The 19,450-nt window shown below is 32.8% G+C and overlaps 1 protein-coding gene and 1 long non-coding RNA gene across 3 annotated transcripts in view; one reads left to right on the forward strand and one right to left on the reverse strand.

Moving 5' to 3' along the window:
• The window catches only part of LOC130591624 (uncharacterized), a 53,913-nt gene that overhangs the window by 9,293 nt on the left and 25,170 nt on the right, over positions 1–19,450 (reverse strand). The gene's annotated exons all lie outside the window — the stretch shown is intronic.
• LOC104908224 (transcription factor TCP18) lies at positions 3,170–5,299 on the forward strand. The gene is made up of 2 exons (XM_010697320.4): positions 3,170–4,780; positions 4,937–5,299. The coding sequence occupies exons 1-2, from the start codon at positions 3,814–3,816 to the stop codon at positions 4,987–4,989; spliced, it is 1,020 nt and encodes a 339-aa protein (XP_010695622.1). The 5' UTR covers positions 3,170–3,813; the 3' UTR covers positions 4,990–5,299.

The following is a 19,450-nucleotide window of genomic DNA, read 5'->3' on the forward strand; positions in this document are numbered from 1 at the left end:
AAAAATAGACACTTTAAGATAAATTAGCATCATCAAGGAATGAACTACTAGAAGTGGATCACATGACCTAGGAAATAGTGGAATTTAAGAAGAAAAATAGACACTTTAAGATAAATTATCATTACCAAAGGTTAAAATGATAGAGAATTTCATATCTATTAGTAGAAATTATAAAAAATTGAAATCTTTTTAAGTGAAAAGGGTACCATCAAATAAATTAGTGGTGACTATAAAATAGCCTCATACAATTCGTAGCTGAAATGTTTCAACATAAACTAGGGGGAGAGAATAAAGAATTGATCAGATATAACATATTATAATATTTGAGATAGTTCTTATCCTTTGTGTAATTTTTCATACTTTAATTACTTAAGAAAAATAATTATTATGTAGGATCTTATTAGATATATTTTTAAAATATCAATTTTTCATAATCTACAATACATAATTAAAACATTTTTGTTAAAGGATGTGTATGGGAGATTTAAAAAGGCAAACTAGTAAAATATAAAACATTCTTATAAAAGAAATAGTTTTTTCAAAAATTATTAAAAGAGACGGCCTAATTTTAATATAAAAGTAGACATAATTACTAAATGAAATAAACTAGTCACTAAAAGGAAGTAACCTAGTCATTATAACATCATTGTAACAAGATACATCATATTAACCTAGCACAAGATACATTGTAACCGTAAAGCTTCTATCTTTCTATTTATTCTTTGTATTTTTGGGTAATTGCTAAAGCATCTAAGATGATGATAGGAGAAAATTATCTCTTACATCGTAATTTTTGAGTTAATGCTCTCCGTTAATGTGGATAATATATTCTTACTCATATATATTGGATTTTATATGTCTCTTCACTTTAGAGTTTAACTAGTTTTTTTTTGTCCGAAGTAGGGGTGCTTATCGAGCGAGCCGACCCTGAATAGCATTGGACTCGGCTCGAGCTCGTTTAACTTTTCATGGGCTCCGCTTGGGATTGCTTGTCGTGAGCTTGCCGAGCTTGGGGGAGCCGAGCTCGTGATTAGAATTTGCGGCTCGAGCTCGGCTCGTGAGCTCGTTTAGGCTCGGCTCGTGAGCTCGTTTAGGTTTGGCTCGTGAGCTCATTTAGGTTTGGCTCGTGAGCTCGTTTAGGCTCGGCTCGTGAGATTGTTTAGGCTAAGCTCGTGAGCTCGTTTAGGCTTAGTATTATTTTTTTTTTTGTTTTCTTTTTCTTTTTAATTGTTTTTACCTTTTCTTTTTATCTTTCTTCTATTAGAAACCTTAGTTAATATCTTAAAAGAAATATAATTTTTATATATATAAATAATTTTTTAATATATAAACAATTTTTTCGTATAAAATAATTTTTAATATAAAACATTTTTTTAATATAAAATATTTTTTTTAATATAAAATAATAATCGAGTTGTTCACGAGCTTTACGAGCCGAGCTTTGCCTAGCTCGGCTCGGCTCGTTTAAGTCTCGAGCCAAGCTTCAACGAGTTGAGCTTTGACCGAGCCTAGCCCGAGCTGCTCGCGAGCTTGTCAGGCTCATTATCACCCCTTGTCCGAACGATGCCTCGGGTCAATTACAATAAACAAATATGTTATTGTTTTTAAATTTCATAATTTATTTTGTTACGTTTTCTATTTTTTATCCATTAAGAAATTGAAAATTTCATGTTAAATTACGACGTGATAAGTAAAAAAAAAATTGAAAGGTTTGAGTTTAGAAACAATACCTTGAAAGGAATTGTGGTATGAGAATATGATATCAATATTCTCTTATAAGTTACGTAATAAGAGTGTTAGATATGTAAATACTTGCTTAACTATTTTTAGTTAATTATAATTATTACAAGACTTCATCATATTTTATTTGAAACATTAAATAACAAAGTCATAGTATATTGACGGTTAAGCTCTTATTTTTCATTTCAAAGGTCACGTCTTTTAATATATTTGCATATATTTTCATTTTCTACTAGTTGTTGGTCTATAACAAATTGATTAGTCTTTTTATTTTCAATGTTTATTTCTATTTTCTCTCTAACTAGAGCAACTCATATGTAGCTTTAATGATCCACACGCACATTCTTTGATAACTCCTCAAGAACAAAGTGGAAACAACGAGAAAACTGCAATATAAATAGTTTATATTGCCAAAATATTTCGAGGTTAAACCAAGAACTTGAAGATAAGAGCAATAGAACATTTGTTTGATAACCTACCAAATTAATTAAAACTAGTACAAATATACTGCAAGAGTCAAAGTGCTACTTTTATTTCGAATCAGACATTAAAGTGTACTTTTTTTGGGAGGAAAGAAGGAAACAAATATTAATGAATAGAAAGCAAGTCTATCAAAACATAAGGAGCCATATCCGTCGTCAGACAATAGTTCTTCTAACATTTTTCAACCCCAAAACAAACCTTGCTAGATAATGAGCTACATAGTTCCATTCACTTTTCACATGTGAAAACATAATTGAACTAAAAGAAGAACTAATAAACATGATATCTTCTAAGATGTTATCCAAGTCCGAGAGATAACATTGAACAAGAACTAATAAAGCAAAGTGTACTTTATAATGGATTAATTTGCTTTATTTTCAATCTATTCTCACATAGTACTTTGTTTTCATTATGAAAAAATTATTATCACATTTTCTTTCTTTATGTTGGTAAGGCGGAATACCTTACTTGACTAAGATTTTATACAGTTCAACACGATCCAACTATATAAATAAGGTCCTTGAAGTAAGGACGAGGGGAGAGTAAGATTGTAAAGGAAACTTGAACTCCCACAATACCTCTAGTGGAGTTTGTGAAATACAAATATTTACTAGTAGACAAATTTGGTTGGTTTTTTTTTTTTTTCCATTATCTAGAAGCGTGATTTAAAATGACAAATAAGTATACTTGATAGTGACATTAACTCCCATTTAAGTATATACTTGATTTAAAATGACTACCAAAAAAAACACACTCTATATTGATAGGCTGGTAAGAAAGCATTGAAAAGTTGTGGGGAGGAATTTGCTGTCAATATCTTCACATAGTCATTTGACTCCCACGTGAAGAGGCCCTTGTAGTTGTTATCATCCACTCAGTCACTTCCTACAGCAGTATTGTCTTGGTCTTTCTCCTTTCCCCCTCTCCCCACCCTTCCCCCTTTCCTTTTCATGGTTGCTGCAACACAACTCCAATTTCAACCAACTCAACTTTCCCCTTCCTAAATAAAGAGATGTGACACAAAAACAATGCTAGCATCTTACCTTTATATTCCCTCAAATATATCTTCTTGCATCTCCATTTTCTTTCCCTTATTCTCATTTCTTTTTCCAATTTCCCATCATCTTTCCTCCTCTTCTTTTGCTTTCTAAAGCTTCAATTCATGTACCGTCTTTCTCAAGCTTTCCTCTTCCACTTTTTTATCATGGTATAAGGTAGGTCAATTAACAAATTATCTCCTTATTTGTTCCTCTTATCTTCTAATCACATAGAATAAGTAGTGTATTCCATCATGAATTAGTTAGCACCTTGTCTTTGTCATGGAATTGTATGGGTGCAAGTAATATACTTGTTGTACTCATTATTGTATCTCCATTTTCTAAAGCTGTCTGTCTAGTTCTTTCTTTGCAAAAAAAGGTGAATGAAAAAGACATCAAGCTTATTATGACTTTAGTGATGGAACAAAGTACTTCTTGAACAGAAGCTCTTCAAAGTCTCCGGCTTATTTCGTTTTCCTTTGAGAGTTCCCTTTCATAGCTAGCTTAGTGTTAGTTCTTGTTTGATAATAACGCGTAAAATAGATCATCAATAATGTTGAGATCCTCTAGTTTCACCAACAATAATACTAGTCCCATATTATATGTGGACAATATATTGAGCTACCTCTTAGATGACTTGAACCCGAATTCCAAGCAAGAAGACCCTACTACTTACTCAACATCTTACTATCATTTGCCTTCTCCTTTGATTTACAATGAAATCGATGATTTTGTTAGCAACCATGATCTTGAGTTCATCCAACAAGCCTTGAATGCTAATAATAGTAATAACTCGTTTAATTTCACGGATGATTCTTCCATCTTGGATGTTGATAATAAGGTGGTGGATGGTTCAAACAAGGGTGATGAAATCAATGGAATAGTAGAAGATGGTGAAATGAATCACACCATTATAAGCTCAACAAAGAAAAGTAGTACTAGGAACAACAATGGAGGGCTGAAGAAGAAGAGAGCTTCGAATAAAGATAGGCATAGCAAGATCAGAACGGCTCATGGATTAAGAGATCGGAGAATGAGACTATCTCTTCAAGTTGCTCGCCCGTTTTTCAAGTTACAAGACATGTTAGGCTATGATAAGGCTAGTAGAACTGTGGAGTGGTTGTTGTTACAATCTAAATCCGCCATTGAAGAGATCCTTCATAGCAAGAGTACAAGCCCTAGTGGTGTGACCAAGTGTACAATATCTTCAACTTCTGATGACTGTGAAGTAGAATCAACAATAATTGAAGAAATGAAGGAAGATCGTAAGGAGAAGAGAGCTTCAACATGTGTTACTAAAAAAGATGAAGTTAAGCAGAAGAGAAAGAGAACTACAAAAGAGGAAAGAAAGGTGGCAAGAGAGAGGGCAAAGAAAAGAACATTAGAAAGGATGCAAAGTAGAGGCCGTGTTACAGGCGAAGGAAGCAATAATTTTGTTCTTGATGACTTTGATCTCACAGAAAACTGGAACCCCTTAACAACTTTTAGTTACCAACAAAGTTTTGAAGATTGCCAAACTGGTAAACATTCCATATATAATACCTACTTATAGCATACAATAATTGTTATATAGTACTACTATATATGTTGTTACTTTGAAGTAGACACACATACATATATACATTTATTCTTGAAGATTTTATAACTAATTTCGTGCAAGTGATCATCTTTTGCAGTTCCTAACTACACGATTTCGACACAACAGAACATGGTTCACGGCCCACAGTAACAAAAATCAAGCTGGCCTGACTGAGATGGTGTACAAAGTACCACTCTTAGATGGTTTACACCGAGTTTGCTAGGTTTGTTGTGCGGGATACCTCACTTTCTTTGGTGGGGGTATCGGGTATGTACTATATGTACGCATAAGGTGAAAACCCTTCTGCTGTCAAGAGTACTTAGATTTACTTTTTATGCTTCAAGTAATGCTCTAGTGTTGCCTTGGTCTTGAAAATATCTCAGAATGTATTTCATGAATGCTGTATATAGTACTAGTACCAAATGCTAATAAAGTAATAACATCAGATTATTTAGAATGAGTAAGAACTGGTTCCTCCTAGACATACAGATACAGTACTGTCAGATTAATGAGCTTGTTCCTGTATATATAACTTAGTGATGAAACTCAAATTTGAAGAGTAAAATAGTTAATATTTGTGAAAGTAATTTACATCGCATACATTATTTTGGAGTAATAGTAAGAATAATTTATGACACTTTTAATTGGTGTAATAGGATGCTCTATTCCCTGACCCCTTGTGGTGCAATCTCCCAGAGATAATACATGTAATAATACATTGTAGGCATTGAAAATCCACCTACATAAGCAACGAAAGTGTTTTGGGACCCTTTTCCAGGTTGCATTAAAACGTAAAATTATTAGGAAGATTTAGAAACCTATGATTCATCAAATTTGAAAATTGAATAGAGACAATGCAAGGTCGAAGGTTTGATATCCAATCATAGGTTTTCCCCCACTTATTGACTTCATGTATTGGTTCATAGTAAACTTAAGTGATTTTTTTCACAGGTTAGAGTGTGAACTTGATGAATGAATCCTAATTTGTCTGTGACCTTAGTGGAACAAGTCCTTGCTTGGATGTCGTTCCCGTTGCCATACTGATTTTTGCTTATGGGTATATGAAAGTTCAAAAGATTGGTGCTTTGATTTTACTCTTTGTAATTTCAGAAGAATGATCTTTCTACTTCTATGATGTAATAGTATTACAACCTTATAGAAAAACGGCTAAGGAGCTGTAAGAGACATTTATATACAAGTTTTAGCTGCCAACCCTAGTTATTAGGTATACAATAAGATAAAAGGCAAAAGATACAATCAACGAAAGTTCACAGCTTCACACCAAATCAAAACAAAAGAATAGCCAAGCATAACTCTAATATAATGTAGTAATCTGCATAGTGAACTCAGTACACTAGCAATAAATATGCATAAAGTAATTAGCCGCAATGCCATATTCTTTACACCCCTCCCCCTTTAACATGGAGCTTATGTAAGAAGACCCAACTTGAAAGACTAGTGGTTATGTTGTTGCTCGCTCATAACTTACTCATTAAGTGACGTAGGCAGATTGGTGGAAAAGTTTGAAAAGGATTTGCGACAAAAAGCCTAAACTATTTTGCAGAAAATGGGCCAACGGAGTCCGATTGACTATTGTGATACCTTTTCGGAAGCGGAACGGCCCAACGAGTCAAACACACCGCTACGCCGTGACGTATAGGCTTTTTAGGCCATCCGGGTCCGTTTAAGGCCCGAAATCAGCTTTTTAATTATTTCCGAATTTAATTATTTCCTTAATTTCGTTTTAGGGTTTTGTTTAACGTATTTAAACATTATTAGGTCAATGTTTGGAGGCAGCTTTTGACTTTTAATAATATTACAGAGTTTATACTCTTTTCTGGTGGATTCCGGAGTTTTACAGATTTATCGCTTGTAAATCTGTGTGTTCTTGATTCGAGAATTGCGCTTGCTTTTCTCCATTGATTCCGAATGCGTCATTAAGTCAGCTAATTGAAGAAAATATACCATGTGTAGTGTGTGAATTTTTTCATGACCCTCACATAGTGACAGTCTAGCTTTAAATGTTTTATTCTCTCATGAAATTCAGTTATGAAAAATGTAGATAGCTGCTATGTTATTCAAAAAAGATGGGATTTGTGCTACTGAAAATTACATTTGGTAACCGTTTTTAAATTTTTATTTAAAAAGCGACCTTATAGTTCTATTTTATAAGCAGGCGTGACATTAATGACGTTTTTGGTTAAATTTTCCATTAAATAGAGTTGCTAGTTAATTGTTGGCCATCTGAAAGTTGCTTGGTCTTTCTATCTCTTCGTTGTTGGCCACCTCTGTTGGAAAGTTTTAACAAAAATATAAGAGGATGTTAAACACACAAAACACTAGCTTATGTTACTCATGGCTTGCTTGCATACATATACAGAAGGGAAAACATGACCTAAATAGCCAAACCACTAACAACTTAATGCTTAAAAATAGGACCTAAAACCCATGATCTAATTTCGGAGGAATGATCTTTTTTATATCTATGATGCAATAGTATACAACCTTATAGGAAAACGTTTACAGAACTGTACAAGACATTTTTATATACAAGCTTTTTCTACAACCCTAATAATTAGGTATACTGTAAGACAAAATGACACAAAAGGGGATACAATTAGCCTAGGATCACAAATAAGCAAAATAAATTAAAAGAATAGTTGACATAACTGTAATACAGTGTAGTGATCTACATACGACACTTAGTAGTAATAACTATGCATAAAGTAACCACAATGCCATATTCTTTACATTTTGCTTAATGCATTAATGCTTTATTTTGGAAAAAAAAATCTATCTATTAAAGATATACAGTAATCACAAAGTCTTAAAAAGACGGTATCACGTTAGTCTTAACGTGAGACCTGACCAGTCCAAGAGATGTGTATTTTTAGAACGCGGACCACGTCTCACAAATTCTTACGATAATATTTTGGCACATTAGTTAATATTTTTAGTGAATTAGTTAATATTTTTGGCTAATTAGTTACGTATTTTAGGAAAATAGTTTAGAGCTGGTAATCTTTATGTAGACTTTCACTAATTCTTAGTTAACATATTCAATACATTAGTTAGTGTTGTTCTATAATTAGTTAAGATTAATTGAGCATTATTTTGGTTTTTAATATTAACGAAGAAACAACTTTTTAAAAATCTAAAATGTCAAATACAAAAGACAAACTGAAAAAATAACTTAAAACAAAAAAACAACCTGGCATTTGGAGTAATTATTGTACCAATTTCAGTTTGGTTCTTGGAATATATTTTTTTAGGCTTCTCAAAATGACTTTTCTTTCTTGCACTTCCTCTCTTTATTTGTTTTTGAACCATACGAGTATTAAATAATCAATGTAGTTGTACTTCATGAGCATCATTCTTCTACGATTGGTTTTATAGTTAAGACTTTGTTTATAATTGCAGTAGTATTTTCGTAGACTTCTTGGAGTGCCTTTCTTGCATCTTCATTATCCTGACTTTTGAGAATGAGATTGTAGAACTAATTTTCTCGCATGGGGTTACATTGGTTTATCTATTCATGTCTAGCTTTTTCGCACTTTCCTCTTTACATATCTGATCCACCATTTGCACATATATTATGTAGTATTTTTGTGATTGAACGCATGTGCATGATTCTTAAGGCATGAAAATACAACAATCCTAGCAGCATAACTATTACTTCATATTATTCAACTATTACGAATAAATTAATAACTAATAACGTTAGGTATTAGTTATTTATTCAAATAAAAAGTTAAACTTTCAAATGCAAAAGTTAAGTTTTCGGTACCAAAAGTGATCTGATCTGTTTCTTCAAAGTTTTTGCAAGTGCAAGTTATCATCTAACAGCGGGCAATATATATTACCCTTTGTGATGAACATGTGTCAATTTCTTCTTTCACTTCAAACATGATTAACATCTTATTAGGTGAAAAACAAAGTAAGTGTTTGTGGACATTGTCATTGCAAACTCATGCTCAAATATTTTACTTTGATCCAAATTAAACATCTAATGCAGGTTGTATGCAGAGAAAGGAGAAGGAAAATAATACAGGTTTTAGGGCGTCTCGATGGATTAGAGAAGAAAGAGATAATTTTTATGTGTGATACTGAAGTTAGGGTCAATAAAATGCATTATAATCTGGAATATATGATATAACTAATATACTCCACTGCTTAACTAATATACTTCAGTTCTTAACTAATTTATCCAAAAGCAATTTAAGGCTAGCATAACAAATAGGTGCAAGCGTTTAACTAATTCCACTAGTAGAATAATGCTTATTGTTGCGATGGTATTGCTACAGTTTTACTCATACGCAACAATATATCACGTAAAAAGAAAAGGAAAAATATAAAATAACTATATTGTTGCAGTTTCGGCCGAAAACCGCAGCAATATAGTTTCAACGAAAAGCTTTAGAATTTTTTTACAAAACATATTGATGCGGTTTCTAGCAAGAACTGCAGCAATATATTAAAATAATATTATTTTAATATATTGTTGTGGTTTTCACAAAACCGCAGCAGTAGGTCCTTAAAAAATATTTAAAAATCTAGGGCTAAAGATCTAGGGTTTTGACAAAAACCGCCTCTCCTCTCTCACTCACATGTCACGCCTCTCTCCTCTCTCACTCACATCTCACGCCTCTCTCCTCTCTCACCCTCTCAGCACCCTCACGCCTCTCACCCTAACTTCTCTTTTTTCGTCGTTCGTTCGCCTCTCCTCTCTCCTCTCTCACCCTCAACTCTCACGCCTCTCACCCTAACCTCTCTCCTTTCGCCGTTCGTTCGCTTCCTCCCGTTTCGTTCGTTCACCTCATCGTTCACGGTTCTCGGTTCGTTTTTCACTCCTCTCACCGTTTGTTCGTCGTTATTCTCGGTTCGTCGTTGTCCATCTTCATCGTTCGTGGTTCTCCGGCTTTTCACGAGAAACATACTTTTTCTTTTCCTTTTTTTCCCTTTTTTCGTTTTTTTTTCGTTCCCTTTTATTCGTTTCCTTTTGTTTCGTTTCCTTCTTTGTCTTTTTTTTCGATTTTTAATCAGCTTGTAAATTGTGTTTTAAATTTTTTTTTGATTTTTTGTAATATATTTTTGTAGATCATTTTCTAATTTTTTTTTTTTGTTATAGATTTTACAGACTATAGGTGATATGCTAATATAATCTCACACCTGCTGCAATAAGTATTTGTTATAATATGCAAAGTGATTTGATGATGGGTGAGTTTTACAAGAGAGTTTTAATTCTTATGAGTTGATTTGTTTTGGATGTGTCAGTTTCGGTTGCAACTAGCTCCATTTACAGACTACTATAGGACAAGCAAGTTACATGTTTGTAATGGTAGTTGAAATATTGCTTAAGACAAGCAGTAGAACTCCTTGATTATGAGCTAGAATAACCTCATCTGTGACAATAACCTACTAATTATGACTCCTTGTCATTGCATATTTTTATAATGGATTTTAATATTTTAAATTTAATTGCAAAATGCAAAAGAAATTTTTTTTGCCTGTATCGGGGCCTATTGCTGCGATTTTGGGCAAAAACCGCAGCAATATGTTGTGTGTTTTTAATAAAAAATAAATCTATTGCTGCGGTTTTGGCTAGGAACCGCAGCAATATCTTGGCCTATTGCTGTGGTTTAAAACCGCGACAATATATTTGTTACCTATTGCTGCCCCCTTAATTGTTTCGCGGCCAAAACCGCCGTAATAGGCCACTTAATGACCGCAGCAATAAGCATTTATTCTACTAGGGTTCTGCTGCTGGTTTGATGCACGTGCGTGATATTATCATGACATTAACGGTCTCACGTTCACACTAATGTGAGACCGTCTCTCCAAAAACGGACTCTACATTAATATATAATAGTGTACAACTCATCAATTTTGAAACTTTTTAATGATCTATCAATTAATTACTCCTTTGATTTTCACATGATTTGCTTTTAATATTGTTGTTGTATTTTGTCTTGATTATCATGACGTTGTCATAATTGCATGCTGATGGCTTTGATTTCTTGCCATGTTTTTACTCACCCTTAATTTATTTTCAAAAATTATTAATATATTCCTTCTCTTTTATATTTGGAATGTCTTGTCATGCTTTTGGGATAAATGTTACATTTGTGCTGGCCCACAATAGTTAGTTCAAATTGTTTCGATGACGTATTAAAAAAAATTGGTTGAATGGCAAAGATAATGTGTTGGAATTGTGGTTGAAAGGACACTTTGGCAAACAATACCCAAGCCAAAGAAGAACAACAATAGTAAAAGACTGATAAAGATAGTGATATTCGGCCATTCTTTTTAATCTTGAAGCTTTGTTATAAGTGTATATTGCTTGGTAGCTTCATGGATGTTTGATTCTATTATTTCATTTCACTATTCAACATGCACAAAGCTGTTCTAGAATCTTTAGTGTGGAAAACTAAGGTTGACGAGGTGGGTTCGTCCCTTGTTGATGCTAAACCAATGGTATCCATGGGGAAAGGTGATGGTGCAAAATATCTAATGGTTATTTGTAGAGTTGGAATAAGCCTGGTTAATCTCAAGTTGAAGAATAACTTGATATCTATGTGATCTCCATTTGATAAGGCCTGAGTACAAGGGGAACATTGTATACCACCAAGACATTTAAGCTAGGTAGCGGGTAAATGGAAGGGTTTCATGAATGTTTTTATTTGGACGAAACTCTATATACAATGGTAAAGTGAAAACCTTCCAGGGTAGTATGGAGTAAAGATAGAAGGTGGTATAGAAAGTGTTAAATGTGTTTGAGGAAGTCATTTGAATTTATGTGGTTTGAAAAAAATTGAATATGTGGGCTTTTGAAGTTGAGGGATGAATGTGTTTACTTGTTGAAGGCTTTGGATTACAGTGACTCTTGATACCGCTGTTAGAATGAATTAGGGGGGAGTTGATAATTTATATTGTGAGACAAAGCTTATAGTTGATGGAGGATTGGTTTTGGTGAAGTGGCAGCAAACATTAAATGTAAGGAAAAATGCCCCTTAGATTCGTCATTATATCCGATAAAGATACATTTTTCTCCTTTTCCATCGAGTTTTTCCGAATTTTCTTTTGGGATGTGGGAATATGCGATGCACCCGAATACTTTTAATTAGGTGCTCCACTCTTGGCTTTCTTTTATGCCAAGCTTCATAGGGTGTCATACCCATGACGACCTTCGTGGGAGATTAATTGAGAACGTAGATAGCCCTATGTACGGCTTCGGTCCAAAAACATTTGGGCAAGTTTTTGCCTTGCATCATACTTCGGGTTATCTCAACAATGGTCCGATTTTTTTCTCTTCGCAACACCATTTTGTTGAGGTGTGCGTCTTACCGTTAATTCTCTTTTAATCTAATTACCTTATATGTTTCTATTTATGTTTCCTTATGAATCTAATTAGGTAATGCTATTGTGTGAAGTGCATGTATATGAGAAGCACGTGTAGCTTAGATTTATGTGACTTTAAATTTACAATGAAATTATTGTTAGATTAGTACATTTTAAGCCAAAATAACTCACTTTAAAGTCCAACGAGTGATTTTTCAAGTCAAGAGGGTCAAGGGGTCACTTTAAACAAAGATTAACTTTTAACCTTAAATGATTCACTTCTACATGAGTAAAAGTGACTCATATATAACAAACAGCTTTACCGTATAATAGGTAACTTTTTATATTAAAAAGAAAACTTTATCTAAGTGATTCATTCAGAAAAAAAAAAGTTATCTCATTTTATAATAAATTATTATATACCCGTATCATACAAGAATTGTGGTTGTAATATTAATGCAATCAAGACAAATTCGTAGAAAACATTAATGCACTCAAGGCAGATTCGTAGAAAAATGTTATTTCTCATTTTATTTTTTTCTTCTCAGAGACTGCTTTAATAACATGTCTACTTAAATAATACCAGAAGGGTTAGATTCAATATCTTATGCGACGCAATTCAACCTATTTGTATTACTGTTAAGACACTTTATACATTGAAATAGAAGACATTTAAATCGGATGATTCCACAATGTCTCATGAATCGGTTTAATTATGCACATCTTTGAGATGGGGTAATTTGTTAAATATAGAGAGAATAGATGTTGTATTATTGTACCCTCATTAACTACAATTACATTACTTATATATAGAACATAACATAAACTTAACCTAATAAATTTAACTTAATGGGCCTTGCCCGTAGATATAGACCTACGGTCCAATATCCTCTAACACCCTCCCGCAATTGTAACGGCAGTAAAACGAATGTTACAATTATTGGATAAATAACGATAAAAAAAAACACCAATAAAAATAAAACCAAACTCAAAGTCTTCAATTCTTCAATGAATAAACCTCGTCTCCAGGTACAAGGAGAACCCATAAACCGTGTCTCACGATACACGGAGAGCTAAAACATGTCTCACAATCTGTTTTGAAACAGATCTGAAATTGAGACCAAAAAATCATTTTTTGTGAAAGTTGTGATGGAATGATCAACATCACATAAACAAAAGAACAAATTTTCGATGGAATGAACATCATCGACAGTTTGAAAGAAACTGATCTGTTTTGAAACAGATCTGGACAGAATACCGAACAAAAAAAACACCAAATTTTTGAAGAAAAGAAGAATAATAACACACCAACATCCTCTACTACCACATACCGGAATACCAATTGAAACAAGTGTCTACTACGAAGTATTCTAGACAAAAGAAAGGGACCGACACCAATGGAACTACAGAGTATCTGAGAAACGCGGCGGAAAAAAAAAACATATACCGGCCGATGGGTGTTAGGAAATCGACCACCCATCGACGGTGAGAGATAGGAAAAATAACGAACCTCTAAGATCGAAACCTGCTCTGATACCATGTTAAATATCGAGAAAAGAGATGTTGTATTATTGTACCCTCATTAATTACAATTATATTACTTATATATATAACATAACATAAACTTAACCTAATGGGCCTTTCCCGTAGATATAGACCTATGGTCCAATATCCTCTAACATAATTCGATGTAACTCTTCTCACGTGTGAGAAAAAAGAGAGGAAGGAGTAGGAGACTGTCATTGAATGAAAAACTCATTAGAGAGTGTATAGGTTGCCTAACACTCTTTACATCTGAGCTATATTTGTCGTAAAAGTATCTGAAGGGGTGAGATAATGTATGTGCCTAGGTTTTCGCTAGAGTCTATTATGATTATATACAAGGCTAGTGACTTTCCATCTTAAAAACAGTCAATAATAAATGATGAAAAGGTGTAGCTTAGCAGATTTATATGTTAGTCATCTTCCATAACCTTTTTGAATATATGGGACCATCTCACATCTAGGTTTTCCCATAACACGCCTTACATCTGAGCTATATTTGTCGTAAAAGTTGAAGATATCATAATATCCTTATTTAGCCGTCTTTTGAATTTCAAATACGAGGTTAAGAGATCCCCTCTTGGAGCAATTAATTTATTTGGCTTCGTGCTCCAAACATATATCTCTCGAGTTTACTTTAGCTTTACAAATCAAGGGTTTTGATTTTTCGGAATTAGTAATAGGCCAAGATGTTTCTAATAAGTAATAGCACAATAAATGTGCATTCCTTGCTCGACTGATACATTTTAAGAAAAGATTCGAAAAGAATGGGATTGCTAATCTGACAAATATTTGATAGGTCCAAATAGAATCTTGTTCACGAACAATTGAATGTTTGCAAAATGTTCGAAAAGAATAATGTCCCTCATCAGTCTAATATTTGACGAATTCCTAAAGAATGACAGCCACACTTGGATGATATTTGATGGATTCGACACAAATGATGTTATGGAGAAAAGGAAATAAATTGGTTGATTATATTCATTTTCCTTTAAATCATATCATTCGTGTTATTATTATGGGTGACAATTAGGTCGTGTTGAGTAAATTTAAGGTTGACTTGATTTCTATTTCAGATCATTTACCCACCTAAATCCGACTTGATTCTAATTTCATGTCAAAAACCATAACGTGAACCCGAGCTTTTCGGTTTTAGGTTCACCTGAAACTAACCCAAGATGACCTAAAATTAAACATTATCAATACAATAATTAAACACGCTGAGTCGGCCTTAAATTCAAATGCAAATTTAATCAAATTTAGAAGATTCTCTTATATTTTTATAAATTTAGTAGATTTAATAAACAGGTTTGGTCACTTCAAGTTAGAAAACACAAAAAATAGTTTATAAGGAATATACTAACTCAATCCCTTATATTTTCAGGTCGGCTAGGGTTGATCCATTTTTTCATTTCAGGTCGAAAATGTCAATCGAAACAAGGAATTTTCAGATTAGGTTCAGGTTGGGTTATTAGGTTTGGTCAATTTTTACCAGCCCTAGTTATTGTTGTTATAGTTACATGCTGCTATTAGAGATATAAGGAATATACTAACTCAATCCCGTACTGATTGTATTAGTTTGACTTTTGTACTATAATTTATAAATAATTCATCTGTTCCATCATAATTGATAAATTAAAAAAAAATCATTTTGATAATTTTATATTGATTGACTATCATATTGGGTAATTGATTCTCTCTAGTGTCCTATCACATGGGGCCTCTTTGTTTCTATATCTTTACCTCTTTCTATCTCTCTTCACATGGGTTCCTTAATATATATGGCTAACCCTAATAATGTAATATAAAAATTGATAGGAATAATCCCATCTTTGGAGGTCTTCTTAAAACAATCCCACTTTTGAGTTAACTCAATTAAATCCCACCTTTTTGTCTTATCTTCTTAAAATGGACCTTTACCTGTTGGTGAGCTACACTTGCAAGTTAACTCAATTTTAATTTTAATTAGCCTAAATAAAAGGAATCTAACAGCCAACCAATAATCTAACCGCTGCCGACCCCGACCAAAAATACCTCTAAGAACAACACCACCACCGCCAACACCACCACCACCCATCTCTGTCTCCACCACATTCACAAACCAACACCAAACCCCACCCTAGCTCCATCCCCACTAACCAAAATCCACCCTACTGCAAGGCCAAAATGTCGAATATTTTTGCGACTGTGAAGATGTCAAAGGACTCACTCATTCATCTCGGTATTCTCTCTCCTTCTCAATTTATGCGTTGTGCATTTTACTTGAACACAATGATTGTTGTTATGTGTTTAATTTATGTTTTTGAGATTAAATTTGTCATTCCATCAATTTGATTGTTTTTCTGGGGAATATGATAATTTTAGAAGGTTTTGTGTCCTTTCTATTGGTTGGCACTGTCAATTGGTATGTTTGTCTTGATTCTTAATTTCATTTTTGTTGTTGTTAATGTTTCTATGGCTGGTAAACTATGTTGATTATGGTTTTATAAGATTCATGGCGATGTGAATTCGAGAATTTCTTCGCTTGTTTGGTGCAGCACGAGTTCGAAGGATAATCCTTCTGGGAGGTTGTTTCGTTCAGCGTTGATGGGTCGGTTTCGGAGTGGGATCTTTATCAATTGAATCGAAAGGTAGTTTTGCGCTCTCGATTTCGATACAGGATTTTGAATTGCTATTGGATTTGGTTTTTATTCAGCTCATTTTGTTTGAATTTTGTAATGGCAGGCTTTGCTAGAATCAGTTGGGGTCCACGGGAGATAAGAAGGGAGGATGTGTCGTGGTTTGGAGGAAGAGAGAGAAAGTTGTTGAGGAGGAATGGTGGTGACGTGGAGAGGATGAGGTTTGAAGGAGAGAGGAGAGTAGGGTTGGAACCGTGTAAGTGTTGGATAAAGGAGAGGATGATGAGGTTGAACACGAAGAGAAGGAAGATTATTAGTGAAGATTTTCTTGTTAGGAGTTATTTGTGGATGAGCTTAGAGCCCAAAAATGGTGATGGTGTACTTGACATTGATGAAGAGGAGGAAAGAGAAACAAAGACATATTATAAGAGCTTCCACTAAGATGGAGATAGGAGAAGATGGACAGAGGAGTTAGTGTTTAGCAGAGATGGCCCATGCTTTTTATTTTGTTTAAGGAATCATTAATGAGATAATGAAAAAGTAAAACCTATTAATATTGAGCAGGTTATCAATAGGTAACTAGTTAGTGGAGACCATTTTAAAAAGATAAGACAAACAGGTGGGATTTTATTGAGTTAACTGATCAAAAGTGGGACTGTTTTAAGAAGTTTGTCCAAAGGTGGGATTATTCCCATTAATTTGGAAAGGAGAAGGTGTATAATATAATATATATATATATAATATATATATATATATATATATAATTATATATATATAATATATATATATATTATATATAATATATATATAATATATATATATATATATATATATGTATATTATGGTGCATTTTTGTGTATTATTGGACCATTCACATTGCATGTATGCATATTCAAGTCTCTTTTCATAAGCTACGATGCTTTCATGAGTTGTTTGATCTCTTAGTGTAATATCAAGTACTCTGGACTCGTATTTGGAGACACGATGGTTAAGACACTTGGTCACCTTCAAAACGGTATATGATATGACAAAACGAATTGGAAATGAAGAAGATACAAAAGACTTTGTGTACTAACATGAAATATGACACCTATTCACTACTTTGATCCTAACTTTCGACATGAAAACGATAATGAGGTAATTCAAACTGGATTAGAAACTATACTTCAAGAGCCTTCTGACGACATATTACATGTGCCAAACAAAGCTATGCCTCAAAAGTTATAGTTATTCGAAGTTGAGCCGGAGAATTTAACGATTATATAATACGACAGCAGGTATGTGTCACTCTAATTTCTTCGATGTAGTAGCTCCTATCTGTACAATAGTTTATATGGTTACAGGTCAACATGTCCCTGTCATCATATACACATCAATGTTGGTCCGCTCCGTAGCGCATTCCATTTATTCGATTTTGTTATTTTAGGATGTTATAAATACTATTTTATTTGTTTTATGAGGAGATATTTAATTGTATAAACTTTTGATGGTTTCTAGAGAGAAAATTTTAGAACTTCATTATTGTTTTGCAATAATCTACCTTTCTTCCATTAATTCAAGTATTTATTTTCTCTTTCTTTTCCCTTTTGTTTATTATTGTGAATTTTAATTATTCTTTTGTAGCTTGTTTATTTATTTAAATTAAGTTTGAGTAGTTCCTTAATCTATACATTGTTAAGTTGAATCCTAGTAGGATTTAATTCATAACTATTTATTTAAATTCTCAAATTAATTATTTAATTATTCTTGCTTAATTGATTGTGCATATTTCAATACTAGATTAAGGATAACTATTACGTACTAATATGATTTCTTTATTTTCATCACAATGAGAGTTGGATTTTGACGGATTTGAATATTACAATTAAGAACATGAAATTTTCCATGGGAGTATGTAGAATGGATTGTTAGGAATTTAATTGTGATGATATGCTTAATGTCTCTTTCTTGCGTAAATCCATGACAATAGGTATGATCAAGTGCATGTTTAGGAAAATCATAGGTACTCAGAAGAGGTTTATGGTACTTTTTAGGGCGCATTACTCCTCTTGAATAGTTAATATGCTTTTAAGGCGCATTACGCCTAGCAAATTTTGGCCAAGTTGTCGGAAAGATAGTTTGTTTTATTTAGTTTTTCTTCATGGTGAGTCTAAACTATATATATGTATATATATATATATATATATATATATATATATATATATATATATATATATATATATATATATATATATATATATATATATATATATATATATATATATATATATATATATACATGCACGCGATGCGTGCGATAACATGGGAGAGCAAATGAAGTAGAAAATAAAATTATTTGGGAAGAAAAACTGTTTTTACATTTTATTTTCTCAAAAAACTGATGTTCGGTTTAAAGGTCCTACTTCCCCCCTCCCCTTTTTTCATTCAAATGAAACAATAAGTTATCTTTTAATTTTTTTTTTAGTTTTTTTTTTTTTTTTTTTTTTGGTGTCCCCCATGTGTTTATATATATATTTTTTCGTTCTTTCCTTCTGTGAATTATTTTATTTTTTACTTTTTCGTATCATGGAGTGCTATCATTTTTATGATAAGCATAATTCTTTTGATAGGAAATATAATTATAATTCTTTGGATTCTCATGTTATTAATTTTGATATATATGATATCAAAAATCTCCCAATATTTGTATGACTTCTCATGAATTACCATTTATGTTTCGTGAACTCTAAATTTATGCTAGTAATGCTAGTGAAATTTACTTGTTCTCGCTTAATTGCTTGTGCATATTTCAATACTAAATTAAGGATAACTAGTATTCTTATGATTCCTTAGTCTCGATTCAACAAGAGTTGAGTTTTGATTGATTAGAATATTTCAATTAAGGACATAAAATTCTCCACAGGATTAGGTAGAATGGATTGTTAGGAAGTCATAGTACTGTCACGTTTAATGTCTTTAATTTGCATGATTACACGGGAGTTGGCTTGAGTGCAGATTAGAGAAATCATAGATACTTGGGAGAGGTTTGTGTTATTTTATAGGGTGTATTTTTCCTTCTGAACATTTAATTGATTAGTTTGGGGTAAAAATTATTATTTTATTAATTCATGCTA

Source organism: Beta vulgaris, chromosome 5 (genome assembly GCF_026745355.1).
Source record: "Beta vulgaris subsp. vulgaris cultivar EL10 chromosome 5, EL10.2, whole genome shotgun sequence".
In the NCBI taxonomy this organism is placed as follows: domain Eukaryota; kingdom Viridiplantae; phylum Streptophyta; class Magnoliopsida; order Caryophyllales; family Amaranthaceae; genus Beta; species Beta vulgaris.